Source organism: Hemibagrus wyckioides, linkage group LG20 (genome assembly GCF_019097595.1).
Source record: "Hemibagrus wyckioides isolate EC202008001 linkage group LG20, SWU_Hwy_1.0, whole genome shotgun sequence".
Classification (NCBI taxonomy): Eukaryota; Metazoa; Chordata; class Actinopteri; order Siluriformes; family Bagridae; genus Hemibagrus; species Hemibagrus wyckioides.
Window position 1 is genome coordinate 1814691 of NC_080729.1, and position 16205 is coordinate 1830895.

Here is a 16205-nt window from a genome sequence, read left to right on the forward strand (position 1 = left end):
CTCGCTCCTGCTGTTCCTACACAAAGCACCTTTTAAATGATTCTTTTTCATATATAAAGCCGAATGAACAAATATTTAAACCTTTATGGGATCAGGATGGAATTGGAATTTTCCGGGAATGCCGCAGGTTTCAGTGATGCCTTCATCAGGTGGTGTGTCGGATTATGGGAAATAACAGGATATACACTACATTGCCAAAAGTTTTGGGACACCCCTCCAAATGATTGAATTCAGGTGTTGTTTTTGGGGGTTGGGCTCAGCCCCTTAGTTCCACTGAAAGTTAAACTTATGGCAGTACAGTGTAGAAGGGAATTTAATGCTAGCTGCACTTAGCCAGCCATAAGAAACCAAAATGGCTTCCAGACTCCATAAAAACTCCCATTAAAAGCTGATATCATGGATGACATTCCAGTGGATAATCTATAAAATCAAGGACCCCAGAGAAATCCGACCACACTCCAATATTCCTGTCTATCTCATGCACTTCAGTACAAATAACACAGACATCAGATTCTATTCCAGTAAAAACTGAATAAAACTCTTACAGTTCAATTATATTTCAAGATTCCAACAGATAAGGCATTAATATCCAGTAAGAACCTCAGAAGAACCCCCCCCCCATAATGCCATATTACAATGAATAAGCTAGAAAACCTAGAAATCAGACCATATTCCAGTAGATAAACCTTAAACATCCATTAGAGAGTGAGACCCCAGTGATACTCCCACAGCAAACCCTCTGAACGCTTAATGGAAATTTCTAATAATAATCCTTATGTGAATTTTCCATAAAATTAAACTGATGAGGTCGAGAAATATTTCCTCACATTTTTATATAAGAATTTTTTTCTAAAGTCAAACCACAAAGCTAATAAAAGCTTCTAAATACCAGTAGGGGAAGTTCTAACTGGTGAATCTGCTCATTTTAAATTTCTTTTGCATTCAAAATTATTTATGTAAATCCAATCTAAATAAATGTATAAAGTTACATTCCTAATACAATCAAAAATTTAGCTACACTATATTACCAAAAGTTTTGGGACACTCCTCCAAATCATTGAATTCAGGTGTTGTTTTTCAGGGGTTGGGCTCGACCCCTTAGTTCCAGTGAGAGTGTTAATGCTTCAGCTTCATACCAAGACATTTTGGACAATTTCATGCTCCCAACTTTGTGGGAACAGTTTGGGAATGACCCCTTCCTGTTCCCTTCCTGTTGATAGAACACCTTTGGGATGAATTAGAGTGGAGACTGTGAGCCAGGCCAAAACTGGGACATCAGCCTTTATGTGCACATGAATGTAATATGGAGTTGTCCCGCCCTTTACAGCTATAACAGCTTCAACACTTCTGGGAAGGCTTTCCACAAGGTTTAGGAGTGTGTTTATGGGAATTTTTGACCGTTCCTCTAGAAGCGCATTTGTGAGGTCAGGCACTGATGTTGGATGAGAAGGTCTGGCTCACAGTCTCCGCTCTAATTCATCCCAAAGGTGTTCTATGGGGTTGAGGTCAGGACTCTGTGCAGGTCAGTCAAGTTCCTCCACACCAAACTCACTCATCCATGTCTTTATGGAGATTGCTTTGGTCACTGATGTGCAGTCATGGTATAAAGCTGACGTATTAAAAGTTCCTTTCACTTGAACTAAGGGGCAGAGCCCAACCCCTGAAAGACAACACCTGAATTCAATAATTTGGAGGGGTGTCCCAAAACTTTTGGCAATACAGTGTATTTAAGGACATATGATATAACAAGTTGTTAAAGTGGGCAGAGCTAAACCTTCAGAATTTCAGTGTATTTCATGTAAAACAAGTGAAATAAACATTACATACTGAAATAAGTAAATATTAAGTGTAGGAAGTATGTATTAAGTTAGTATCCTGTAGTATGTCAGACCTACGTGGTGACGTACTTTTAGCAAACCTTGGTGGATTATCGTTGACATCAGTGAGCGTGATGTTGACGGTAGTGGTCCCAGCCAGACCCCCCAGCTGTCCTCCCATATCTTTGGCCTGGATCATGACCTGGTATGACTCCTTAATCTCCCGGTCCATGTTGGGTAATGCAATCCTTATCACACCTGAGCACAGGAGGAAGGATGCAGAGGGGATGAAAGAAAGCAGGTAGAGTCGCTTAGCCAGGCAACAGTTTACTCAAATCCAATTTTCCTTTGATGTCTGAACAGAGATGGAGAGATAGAGGATTTAATAGCTCTTCATTAATCAATGTCCCTAAGAGTAGTCACGTAAAAGGTGAGCGGTTGACATTCCGCTAAAGGCTAATCTACTGTAATAGTTTTTCTCTGACAGGGTGCACCTTTTGATCAGAAAAATGCAGCTCGACAAAATGCCAAAGCGAGCCATAGAGAAAAAAAAGAAAGAGAGAGAGAAATGTTTACTTCTCGATTTGGAGGTTGGAAAATTATCAGAAACCTCATGCAGGCTTTTGATCTCACATCCAGACTTATTAACATCAAGCAGCCAAACACTATAATTACGTTTGCTAATTACAGTCAGCTACAGATCCAGCCTTGTTTTCATCATGTAACCAGGCAGATGTACGGAACACACCGGTTTTGGGTTCTACGGAGAAGTACGGCTGGCCGTGGAGGACGCTGTAGACGATCTGGGCGCTGTTTCCGTACGTGGGGTCGTCGGCGTCAGTGGCTGTGACGCGTGTCACATACGTGCCTGTACAAACACACATGCTGACGCTCGTTAGGGATCGTTTACCAAAGAGAACATGTTGTGTATTTCTGTAACATCTGTGTAATCAGCACTGACGAGCAATTCACAACTAAGCATGTGGTGAGAAATCATCTCCAGATGACTCGCAAACTGATTTTCAAGAAAAGAAAAGTGTCCGCATCGTATGTGTTTTTGTTCACGTTTTATCTCCCGAACTTTATACCTAAAATAGTGGCACTGGATATACTAAGTTCTGGAAATACTTTATATACCTTAATAATAAAAATATTTATTATTTAGAGATATTTATATTGATTGATATTTTTAAATATCTTTATTAATAAAATATATTTATAACTTTATATACATTAATAATAAAAATAGCTTTGAAATATATTTGTTTGGTAATTCTTTTTCTAATTTCATTTGTATTATATAATATTCAATGAGAATCTTTTCAAAATAAATTAATTAACCAATTAAAAATCAATAAAAATGTCAATATATAAGAAATGATTTGCAGAATTTTTTAATTTTTATCATCTATTATTAATTAAGTAGAAATGTATTATAAAAGTCTTTATTGACATTTAAATATAATTAAATTACATACAATTTTAAACATTATTTAATAATTAATTTATTAGTTTATTAAGTACAACTTTATTCTAAAAGGTAATTAAAATTAATAAATTACATACACTTTTAAATGTATGTAAATTTAGTGTTTTTACCCTGAAATTTAAATATAAATACATTACATAAAATTTTAAACCTTATTTAACAATCAATAAATTAGATGGATATTAAATTAAACACCTTCAGCAAATTGTGCATTCATTATTAACCATTTATTGACCAAATCTTAAATTAAACTGCAGATTCTGTCCCAGGCAGTGATGGAGGCTATCAATTATTCAATATTTCATTAATTTTTCCTGAATTATAAACAGCTCCAGCTTAAACTTATACACTTAAAGTTTTATATATTAAATTAATTATTAAAAACAATGCAATCTTTAGATATATAAAATCTAAAGTCAAGTATTTTTATCAGCTTCTTCAATGATTGTTTTTAACCGTGCAGAAAATTTGTTTGTCAGGTCAGGAGACATTTAATAAAATAAATGGAATAAAACTTGAATAATTTTCCATATGGTGAGGGTTTATGTAAATAAATCGTAATTTAGAGGAGATTTTAATGCAAATCCTCCTCTGGACTTTACAACATCTGGAAAGATTACTCTGGATTTTACCTTCTAGAAAATGAGCAGTGTAAATAAAATGAGCTCCAGGTTTTATATAAATATAAATCTTGTGTGAATCGACATTTGTAGTCCATTAGATTTTGTGCTCCTGATCTTTTTTCTTCAGTATAAAGAACCAGAAAATGCAAAAATGCAAAAAAAAAAATTAAAGTTATAGTCACATGACCTACTAATGATCAGCCACGCCCCCTAAGTGCTCAGTAATAATCTCCAAAACAGTCCGATTTTATTTATACAGTATGTGTTGATACGTAAGACACAAACACTACAGGCGCATTCGTGATTTTTATTCTACAGAGAATCTTTATCTCATCCGAATCAACACGAAAATCCTCAGATCCGTTAATCGTGTGACTCCAACCTCAGCAACTTCCGTGTTTAATATTTATTTAGCAACATTTCAGCAGATTGTTTAGCCAGTTGGGAATTCTGCTGACATGTTCCGAGAAATTGTGGTTAATAACAAATGAAAAATTGCTGAGCTTGGAAGATTTTATTGCAATATTCAGTTTACAGAAATTTTCGGCTCGTTTCGTTTACGCTTTATTAGTTTTTTTGTTGAACAATAATGGAACCATATTTCAGAGCGAAAAGGAAATTGGAAAAGGATTTGTGTGTTCTGTATTTCTGTATCATTTACATAAACCTGCGTTACTTTTTTTCTATGATATTTTGATATGACTGTATTATTAACTGTTTAAAATAAATAAAGATTGATGGTAGAATTTCTTGCTTTGGAATAACGTCAGAAGTGAAATTTCATGAAGTTTAAGGAATCTTACGGAATTCTTTCAGCTAGAAATAAGACTCGATGACCCAAGTTTGATCTTTGATGGTTAAAAAAACACGTAAAGTTTACATCATTTATTAATTACACTCAAGAAACAGACATATAGAGCATTATACAGCTAAACGGTATTTCAGATATAAAAAAAATTTAGAAATTTAAATAAAGTTTTAAATAAACCTTTCTCACAGTCTCAAAATGCCGATCGTCTGAATTTAAAGTAGGCCATAAAACTACATAGATTTTTGTACGTTCAGGTTTTTGCTAGCTGGAACTTCAAAATCGTGACGTTCCCCATCTCAAAACATCTCTTCACCCTGACAGAGCCTTATAACAGGAAATTGTTGCCAAAAATACTTTTAAGTGAGCGTACGGCCGATACGACACGGAGCTCGCTTGCCAGAGGACTGCTCACTAGGGAAATGAGGAAGTGGGTCAATAACGAAGCTCCGGGTCAATTCTCTGCAAACGAGAGTGACAGAAGGAGCTGCTGCAGAGCGGTCAATGAGAGGACGTCTTTAAGAATCGGTCCGCTCATTAATGTTTAAAAAAAATAACGATCGCACTGTGATTTACAGTGATGGGAATGATAGAGTTTATTGCTATTTTTTTTTAGCAAATATATGTTTATTTTGTTTGATATCTGTCTAATATCTGTCTAACTATTGCATAAATCAGTACGATTAGCCAGGAGCAAACTAGCTAACAGTGATCGCTAAGACTAAAATGCTAAATTTTTCTTCTGTTTTTAATTTTTCTGTACTATGCAAAAGATATACAACGTAATAGAAACAGAAAATGGAAAGTTATTGGAAAAATATTGAGGGTTCCGTGGACAGAGTCTGCTTTTAAGATTAAAGCCTGAAGGATCAGACCTGAGAGCTTTCTCATGAATTAAATCGCTTTGTAATGAGAGAATGTAGCGGCCAAGTGTCCGATCACTTTACAGTCAGAAATTCTGTAATAATACGTCTTTTTTTGTACCAATATGCCATGCTGAAGCAAGGAGATTGGAATAAATGGCATTTGAAAAAAGAAAAAAATATGAAAGAATACTTTGCAAATAATTGGAAAAGAAGAAGACCGTGACCTTGGCCTTGAAAATTAATATGTAAAAAAGCCACGCTGCAGCAGGGATTTGTCAAAAGTGTAGTACGGTTGATGGCAGCCCAAAGAAATAACTCAGGAAAGTATTTTTTTATTAGAGATTCTCTGACATTGCTTATGTGTAGGAGGAGCAGGACGGAGAGCAATTTCCAAACTATGACTCTTATTCTTCTGATTTTGACTCCAGGGCAAGGCATGGAAATACTTCATCTCCTTTTTTCTCCATTCTTCCCTTTCTTACTTACTCTTTCCTTCTTTACACACTGCTAACCAAGTCCTTACTGTCCTCCAGATATGAGGTCACGGTGTCAGGTTTAAAAAATACACACATAAAGACTTTTGTGAACAAATAAAACACAAACTGAAACACGACCTCTTTAAAAGATCACAGATTCGCCAGTCAGGATGTGAAGCTGGTTATTGTTGTTTATCTTTATTGCTGAAAAGCAATTCTCTCAGTATGTTTAGCCATTTTTCACTGGGATAAGATGTGGAATTTAATTAGAACCAAGATGAAATGTTCTAAGAATGGATTCCGCGACAAAATATTGATTAACAGTGATGTAAAGAAGCTCAGCTTACCTACAGGTGACATCTCAGGGACGCTAGCAACGTACGGACCCTCCAGGAACTTTGGCTCGTTGTCGTTGATGTCCTGGACCTTGATGATAAATGTGGACTCGGGTTCGAGAGCTTTCCCGGTGAAGACGTCCACAGCCTGCGCCCTCAACGTGTAGTATGGCTTCTCCTCGCGGTCCAGGCTCCTCAAGGCATGGATGTCTCCGGTGGTGGGCTCGATGGTGAAAATGGAACCAACTCCTTCTCCAGACAGCGTGTACTTCACCAAGTTCTCTCCTCGATCCAGGTCACTGTGTAGCTGCAAGGTTCATCATAATGAGACAATTCAGCGGAAATCACATTATGCCGATGGGGGAGAAGTAGGACAAAAAGTGCTCAGAGCTAAGAGTCAGCAGATTCATGAGCTGGACGAGGCTCATCGAGCACAAGGATCATCACCGGATTCTGTCCTCGACCATCATTTAAACAGCTGAGACGATGTTAAGTTGAGATGAGGAACTCGGTGCCTCTTTGATCAGGACACTCTTTGTAATATTTGGTAAAACTCTGATAATAAAATCGTTGAAAGTGTAGGAGAAAAAAAATCACACACCTGCTACTGACATGTTAGTCATGTAAGCCTTTCAGTTTAGAAAGTTCAGCATCACTGCGTCGTATGGAATATTGATGCAACACAGAGCTAAACATTCACACGTCTCCAGTAACAGCTTTATAGTGGTCAGAGTCATGGAGGATCCACAACCTATCCTGGAATCACTGGGTGTGAAACAGAAACAAGACATAAAACACACACATTCACACCTAGGGACAACCCAGATATGAGTCCACCAGTCCACCCACTGGAATGCTTTATAGAATTGGGAAGAATCGAGAAACCTTAAGAAACCAGAGGAGAACATGAGAAACCAGAACCGGAGAACTGACCACATACAATATGGACCGACAACGTCCAACCAATGAGGAGGACATTTCTCTAGATAATACAAAGTCCATTCATGGAAAATTAATCTACACTGATAGCTGGTCAGATAGATCCTGAGCCTTTCCTGGGATCTCTGGGTATGAATATATTCTAGATGGGATACCAGTCCATTAAACACACCCTCATTCACACCTGGGGCAATTGAGCATAGGCAATACTCTGATCTCTTTCACAGTGATGAAAATGCACCTTGCTATCTCTGTAACATGGTCATATTTCTCCTAGGAACAAAGCCCAAAAGATCCATCTCCAGTCCCCTTACAGTTCCACCTCAAATTAATAAATATATCCCATTCACTAAAGCATAAAGGGCTGCTGAATAAAGAATTAATTACTCAGCCCTCTGAGCTGGCTTTATGGTACAAGATAATCCTCAAGTCCTAACAGGGGGATAAAACAGGCTCGGTGTTCCACTTTATTTATACGGTTAATCTTTTATAAAGGACATCATTACGGTTTGGGTTACGAATCGAGCACAGACCTCATTCAATCTCCATTCACGCTGCCGAGGATGTCAACTGCCGGCGTGTTCTTGTGAGATGTTCTTAGGGTACACCGGCTTTAGTCTCTTAATGATGCTAGTATGATTAATTTTCATTTTAAAGGTCACGCTGAGAGAACAAATTGTCCTGCTGAGATAATCTATCCTTAGTGTAAAAGGCTGATTGCTCCTCATATGAAAGCAATTACTCACACTTTTTCATTTATATTCCATAATCGAGGATCAACCTGTTTAAGTCGTGCCGAGGGTGATCCTGATTCAGCTAGCGCACAGAGAGAGAGAGAGGGAGAGAGTTAGCCGATCACCTCGTAGCCTGATTCAGCCGAGTCTGTCCTCGTCGACCCGAGTTTATGGATTTTTAGGGCAATTAGAATCGACACTTCTAATTTCTCGCATCTCAATCAGTGCAAGTTGAAGTGTATTGAATATTTGACTGCGGATGCGGTCGTCCCTCAGGGAAAAGGTTAAATCTAGGACAAAGTTCTCCTAGCAGAACGCTTTCATGTAGAAGGAGTAGCGAAGAACTTTTAATTATCTCACAGAAGCGTCGTGTTTACTGTGAATGTAGGAGTGTGGATTTGGGCAAAGACTCAAATGTGAATGAATCTCGTCAAGAGACAATAAAAAGAGGTTGAAAATTAAATCCAGAAAAAACATAACGTATGTATAAAATAAAATGGTGGACAGGGTATTAACCTTTTTTTTTAAAATGTCTTGGGGATTTGAACTGATGAGAATGTTGTGGAACGTCCTTCAAACAAGCTAGCTCCTGTTCTCAGAGGAACAGGACCATGTTTTCCTGACCATGTTCTCCTGACCATGTTTGTCTCATTATGTTCTCCTGACCATGTCCTTATCAGCATGTTCTCCTCACCATGTTCTCTCATCATCTTCTCTTTTTATTCTCTACTAAGTCAAACTTTGTCATGTTACCATGTAACAGTAAATTATAAAGCTTTACCTCTGACAGTAACGAAGCTCTGACACTGGAGTCTCTTTCCGTAAATGTCCTTCCATAAACATCTCCTTACAGAAGATGTCACCATATCAATGTTCTTTTATACCTGAAGCTGTACAAATCCCCGTGAGTGAGCTGTTACTATAGAAACTATTCGAATGAACACCTTAATTTCAGAGTCATTTGTAGCTGCTGCTCTAGGAAAATGTATCATTACCTTCTTATCAATCAGAACCCAGAATTTCAAAGCGCTGTGGAATAAAGATGTAATTGAGGTCTCTTACCACACTATACTCAACAGACCCCCACCACCACCACCAACAGACTGCTAAGCCATAATAAGCTCATACATTTGCATTTACAGCGTGCAATTATACATTATACTTTTCTGGCAGTCCTGTGATTTGAACTCACATCCTTCCAGTCACTATTATAGAACCTTAATCACAGAGTCTGCACCACTGCCACTCTTCCTCTGACTCTCAGCGTGGGGTAAATTTACCGATTATTTAATTGCACATGCTGTGCAATATAATCAGGCTCTTAAAGCACTCGGCACTCCAAAAGTACAAGTCTGAAAGTTTTTCTCTGTGCAATCTGGGGCAAATTCTACAAAGCTTTTCTGCTAGTCGTTCCACATGATCAGAGCAAATGAACTGATACCGACATGTCAGGCCACTGATTATGAAGTCATATGTAAGGAATAAGACTCTGTGGGTCATGCGGTTGGGAGAAAATCAACAACATGAACGTGTGATGGAGTTACAGATTAATTTTCCTGTAATGGCAGTTTTTCTCTTATACTGCAGCAATTTTTTAAAACATACACTGGAACAAGAGGCGAGTTCTTAAGGCGAAAATCTGTATTGCCAAATGAATTTTCCCATAAGAGATAACGTAAATGCAGATAATCCGTTCCAGCCTCCCAAAAATATGACCAATATGAACAGTCCGAAGCGTATGCAAACTGTATGGCTGTTTGCAAAGGGAAGGCATTCATATGCTGAGGTTCCTTTGTACTAAAGAAGGACACGTCATATTTTTTTATCTTCATTGTAACTAGACTTGTTTATGCAAAACCTAAAGGTTACAGCTTTATCTCTGCCACTGGAGACTCCTTCCATTCATATGACCTCGGCTTACAGAAAACTTCATCATATCAACAATTACACCTGTTTTTAAAAGTGTTTACACGGAGCACAAATCCCCATAAATCCCCATAAATATGCTTTAACTATGGAAACGACAGTAAAACGAGCGAGGTGATATAAACCCGCGATGTGCAGCTGCACTACTGTCAGAGCCGCCGATATAGAAAATCAATCAGCTCCTTCAGAGTCCAGATTTTGACTCACCGGCGTTGAATATTAGCGATTAACTTCTAAAGAGAATATCAATAAACTCTGAAAGTGATCACAAATGTCATTTCAGCATGGTATTCTCACGGTTTCTCTCTGTTATCCGCCAGCTGAATTTCTGTAAAAAGACCAATTTAAATTTCTTCTGATTGTCTTACAGTTTTTTTTACCTCATTCCTCATCCCATTCTCTTATCAAGTTGTGTAAACTGCTCAGATTGCTGAAAATGGATTACAGCGAGGTGCCACCTTTGATCACGTTTCATATTTCACAGCTGCTTCCCTCGTTCCCTCGACTCTGTTTCTTCTTAGGGTCTGATTGCTGAAAATGTTCCATTCAAATAAGAAGAACTGGAGTTGAAAGATCTGTAAAATGTCACCTCGGTGTGTTCATGTATAAATTACACACAGTGCATCAGTGGGATTTACTTGCGGATCGGTGTCTTAACCTTTAAGGAGTAACATGAGCTCTTGACACTTTAATAACTTTAAAGCCATTTGAGATATCAACATACTTTGTGCTCTCGGAAACTTCGAGCTCTGCGGAAACGTGTTTGCTAAATGATTCAGCGTGGGTTTTGGAGCAGAAAGCTACAAAAACACAGGAAGACACGGTCAAGTTGGGAAACCTGCAAGGAAAGCAGCATCACAGACTGCAGTAAGGAGATTAAAAAATCAAGCTTTTATTAATTATTTAGCCAAATAATATTCTTCAGAATCTGGAGAACACAGTCTCTAGATACGAGTCCAAATTGAAAGCATGTATTTCAAATGAAATGAACGTACTGATACAAATAAACCAATACACCGAGGCCATGACCAGTTCTGCTCACGTTTTTAGTGGCAGCCGTTTGCGGCAGTTGAGTATAAAGTCGCTCCTAAATTATACATAGAGAAGACTTTAAAAATCTAATGTGGTGTGGAATGTTTTGGTGAGGCATAAATAAGTAAAGTGCATTATAAATAGCATAGTAGTGCATACGGTTATAGAAATATGGTCACACAGACTGCTGCCATTCCCCACATAAGCACCAGAGCCAATCAGAAACACCGTCTCATAGCAACAATAATTGGTTAGTGTCAGGCCTTCTCGGTGGAACGGACATCATCCACGATCCACCTTTCGACTCAAATCCAAACAAAACTTTCTTTACAATAAACTCGTAACAAAAACTCTCAGGTGTGTATGTTGTACAGATTGTGATTATTATGCACAGGTTTCACACAGGTAACACACTGCATCTGCGAAAACTTTGTCTTTATTAACTCTTGAGATCTTTAACCAAGTGGTGTGTGTCCTCAGAGAGATATATGAAGAAGAAGAAGAAGCCTTTATTATTGCCACACATACATTACAGCACAGTGGAATTCCTTTCTTCGTGTTTCCCATCTGATGAAGTTGGAGGGGCAGGTTCAGGTATGATGCAGCACCCCTGGATGAGTGAGGGTTAAAGGCCTTGCTCAAGGGCCCAACAGTGGCAGCTTGGCAGTGCTGGGGCTTGAACCCCAACAAGCCACTGCCTATGGTGGCTTTGCTCTGGGTTTTATTTTGCTCAGGTTAGTCAGAGTTTCCAAAAACTTCCTGATCCTTAAAACGTCGTCCAGCTTCCAAGAATTCAACTAAGTAACTAATAAAAACCGTTCTAATGTCAACCAGGTTGTGTTTCAGGTGATTAGTGGAATCATGCTCTAGTTACAGCTATGTGGTGCTTGACATCACCACACCCAGTTTACTGTCCTGGCCTCCTGATTTGTGTTTATTCAGTGAGATTTGACAGTTAAAATACTTCACGGTTTTCCCGCAGCGACTGTATACGCAAAACTATATGCAACTTTATCAAAGGAAACAACTCCGAACTCTTTGTGCCCTCATTCCGTGGTGTGAAGAAGTTCACCTTAATTATTAGAGAAAGCGTGGAAAGTTTTCCTTCACACCTCAAAGTCATTGCCTCATCCAACTTTCTGATCTTTGATCTTCAGCCATGTTATAAAACAAATCCAGGAGCGCTGACTGCCTCCTTCACACTCTGGAACATTCCATCCGATTCCCTTTTAACCAAGCAGAGAAGGATGAAGCTTATTTAAGCCTATCAAGTGAAGCTTAATGTTGTTTTGCCGCCAGCTTTCTGTGGGTTAAATTGATCAGCTTTTGAGGGCCGTGACTTCTTCTCTGTACGTGAAGGAGGACTCGATAACCCGAACACAACCGAGCAGCAATCCCTCGTCCGCCCCGACACGACTCCACTAGACCTAACGTGATGGTTCAATTTAACCCTGATCCCATTTAAGCTTAAGGTACGGCTTTCTCGACGACCGAGCCTTGATATTCAATTTAGAACATCTGAGAGAATATAAAATCCCTTTAACCCAATGCCTTCGTGCTGAATGCACAATCAATGCTCTCGACGGCTACAAGTTATACCGCCAGGTTAGCCTGCCATAAGCAACGGATAATAGCATATCCCTCATGGACGATTAGACCACTGCGGTCAACATAAATCAGTAAGCAATCACCAAACACAATCCCATAAAGTCTCTTTTGGGCCTTTGCATTTTCACCCTCATTCACAGACTGGTCATTTTTAAGAGCCGTGGAAACACATCAGCATTCAGACGGTTTTTACACGAGTCAACAAGCTAATATTTACAGATCGACTCTTATTGGTGTTATTTTGAGGAAACTGAAGCAGTAAGGTTAAAAAAAAGCCCAAACGAAAGGAAAAGCAAACATCTCAGGTGGATCAGAGCTTTAGGTTTCATCAGGGGTGAAGTGATGCATACTTATGAAGCGATGAAGGATCCAGGATTATGCAGAACTCAGAAAGAAATGGCTGAGCCGATTTACCAACGATGGCTCTGAGTTATTGTGCCATCTAAATGAACAAAAAACACACGGAATTACAAAAACAGAGGGTGGAGTATTCTGAGGACATAAATCATGCTTAGAAGAAAATAGCAGTGATTGTCATCACTATCCTGTAGTGAGTGGCTGTGAGGATGTGCTAGCTTAGTGGTTAAGGTGTTGAATTACTTATTAGAAGGTTGTGAGTTTGAGTCCCAGGTCCACCAAGCTGCTTCTTCTGGGCCCCTAAGCAAGCCCCTTAACCCTCAATTGCATAAATAATAAGATAAAAAATGTAAGTTTCTCTGGATAAGGGTGTCTGCCTAATTCCATAAACATAAATGTTACTGTAGCTAGTTAGCATGATTATCTGCACAAGAATTAGCTACTTGAATAGCTACTAATTCATCTGTTTCACTGGTAAAAATGTTTGTATTGATTTATTAGCAATGTTTCTCAATTGGAAGATTGGAATTAATTTTTTTTGTTAATAGTAATAATTTGTCTACACTGTGAATAAACAAACTAAAATGGATTAAAGGGATGTTGGGGGCATGTCTAAAAAATGATTTACAGGAAGTCCATGTCAACACGTCCACACCGTTCCTGTTTTCCCAACATCTTGCCAGACACATAGTACACCTATGTTAACGTCGTTGCCTAAACGCTTCGGAACAGTTCCACAGTAATTTAAATAAATCAAATGGATTTTCCATATGATATGATCTTTACCTTTCCAACATACTGCGGTTCAGACCCCATGTATTCCTCCAGCACAAAGAACTGGTTCCACACCCATCCTCGTTTGACTCTTTGAAGCCCCGCCATGCCAGGCCTCCTGTGTTCCCTCGGACCCCCGTGGTGCTCCTTTCCCCACCTGTGCATTGGAGAGACGAAGCTCTTGTCCAGGAGACACCAGAGGAACAGCAGCACACAGTTCCCCGTGAGCATTGGAAACGTTTCTTTCTGGACCTTCAGCTTGGAATACTAAGTGACTCTGCGAGCCGGACGAAGATGAACGCCGGATCCGGGGTAAAATACGTCGCAGTGCCTGGATGACATTGATGAACATTCAGGGCTGCTTGAAATTTTCCAGTGTTCCACCTGTAGGAAAGAGGAGATTACATGGATCAGAACATTCCTGTTCCAAATTTCTAAACACGTCCAGGATGATCTATAGGGTTGTTTGGATCATCCATATGTATAGAGGAGAAAAGAATTGCATGTCTTGTCTGTAATGTTTTATTCTGGTTTTGTCTCTCGGGCAGTAAAGCGTATCTTTTTAGCTTCTCGGATATGATGTAATATCCTTAGAAGAAGGATTTTTTTTTTTTTATGGATCACGGCGCAACAGGAATTGGAGTAAACTTGAGGATAATTAGCGGTCCTGAATGTAGCTATTGGGAGGCTTGAGAAATGTAAAAATAGGCACAAATTTAGCGACCTTAGCGCTGTAAGCTTTTTGGCAGGACTCCAAGAGTATGTTAGCATTGTAATATATTGGTTGTTTGGAATGCATTAGTCTCTAAAATGAGCCTGCTTCAAGATCCAGGGCGCTTATGGACTGATTATGCAGATGGATATCACGAGGACTGGGGAAAAAAAACTAGCAGTGAGGTTCAGGGTCAAAAAATAGAAGACCACACAGTCCACAACTGCATAATGTGGTAGGAGGAGAGAACCTCTGGACCAAGTTGGTGTACCGCCTGAAGGTATATTGGGGTAAAGTTCAAATTTAAAATCTAAAAATCCAGTGCAGGTCGACTCTGATCTCTGTGAACTTTCTCCGTAATTATCCACCTTGTAGAGACAAAAAAGACCCGTGAACGAAAACGTCAATCAAAAATGCTAATGCAGCTAAAAACAGTAGAAAATATGTCACTTAACAATACTAATCAGCTAACAAATGACAGGTGCGTTTTTAGCAATTTCTTCCGTTCCTTTAAGAGTGAGTTAAAGGTGTGAGAAGACTTCAAGGCAAATCTAATGTGCTAGATGCCTTGGAGGAAAAAAATGTGTTTGCTAATCGCAAGACAGCCTCAAATAGCAAGTGATGACAGTTCTGAAGCAGACACGGAGCTGGCGTCGAGCGTCCACAGGCACGCCGGAACGTCCCAGGAGAGCCGGCTTACATCCCGTTATACACGGCGCTGTCTGATCCTACATTCTGATTCATATCCTGACGTTTCTATAGAAACAACTCGTTTGGTGGGAATTGTATGCTGGATGCATTACATGAACGAATTAAAAAATAAAAAGACTGATATATTTAAAATTGATGGGAGGAGTCTAACAAGGAATGAAACGTTCTGTTGTAGGAATATAATCTACTGTTGTCGAGAAATGCAAAACAAAATAACCAATCCAAAAACACAAGGACAATTCAGACAAAGCAGGAAAGCTAGGTAAAGTTTGTGAATGGAAACTCTGATTGGACGAGACATCTGTCACTCAGGATATACAGGAAGTCCAGCAGGCTGTAGCAGTAGAAAGTGGATTGGTGTGTGTATGAAGTCCTTACATCCTTTAATCAGATGTCTCGTCCAATCAGAGGTAAGAATTCCATTCGCAAACTATTCATACCTTTTTCCGATTATTTCCGATGTATCGTACAGTTTGAATTTCGCTAGTTACACACAGTATGCTAGCTATTTTGATTTACAAAATGGCCAAAAATGTGGTGGCTAAAAATGTGGGAAAAACAGCGGGCAGTTTCTTTATTGTATCGCTGTTTACAGGATCGTCATCAGGATGAAAGGACTTCCAGCCGTAAATAACGGTTTCATGCAATGTTGGAACTGAAGGTCCTACAGCTTCTCCACAATAAAAAGACAGTGTGAATTTAATACGTCTGGTTTTATAAAGCACTCTCTCTCTCCAAGTAAACAGTCTCTCGGCTGATGTGTAAGATGTGCATTGTTATGCTGGAGCGTGACTAACAGGAAACCGCTTCAGGGCGCTTTGCATTAGCAGTCTGGTGTAGTTACAGGACTAAGCTGCTTATTGCTGAATAAACATTCGGCGTTTCAGTTTTCCGCAGCTGGCCGAGTCACTGAACCTGCACTGTCACATCCAGTTAAAGAAACACCGGCTATTGTTAGCCAGGAGCTTGCGGCTAAGCAGAAAGTTAAGAGGTAAGCA

The 16205-nt window shown here is 39.1% G+C and overlaps 1 protein-coding gene across 3 annotated transcripts in view; it reads right to left on the reverse strand.

Annotated features, from left to right (window-relative positions):
- Positions 1–16205, reverse strand: part of cdh12a (cadherin 12, type 2a (N-cadherin 2)) — a 61888-nt gene that overhangs the window by 30245 nt on the left and 15438 nt on the right. For 2 of the 3 annotated variants that reach the window (XM_058372743.1, XM_058372742.1), the window contains 4 exons: positions 13797–14168; positions 6427–6721; positions 2566–2685; positions 1908–2075 (listed from right to left, as the gene is read on the reverse strand). In XM_058372743.1, the coding sequence (XP_058228726.1) occupies positions 1908–2075; positions 2566–2685; positions 6427–6721; positions 13797–14015 (802 nt within the window). In that variant the 5' untranslated portion in view covers positions 14016–14168. The remainder of the gene's footprint in view (positions 1–1907; positions 2076–2565; positions 2686–6426; positions 6722–13796; positions 14169–16205) is intronic. The other variant, XM_058372744.1, reaches the window with a different exon arrangement.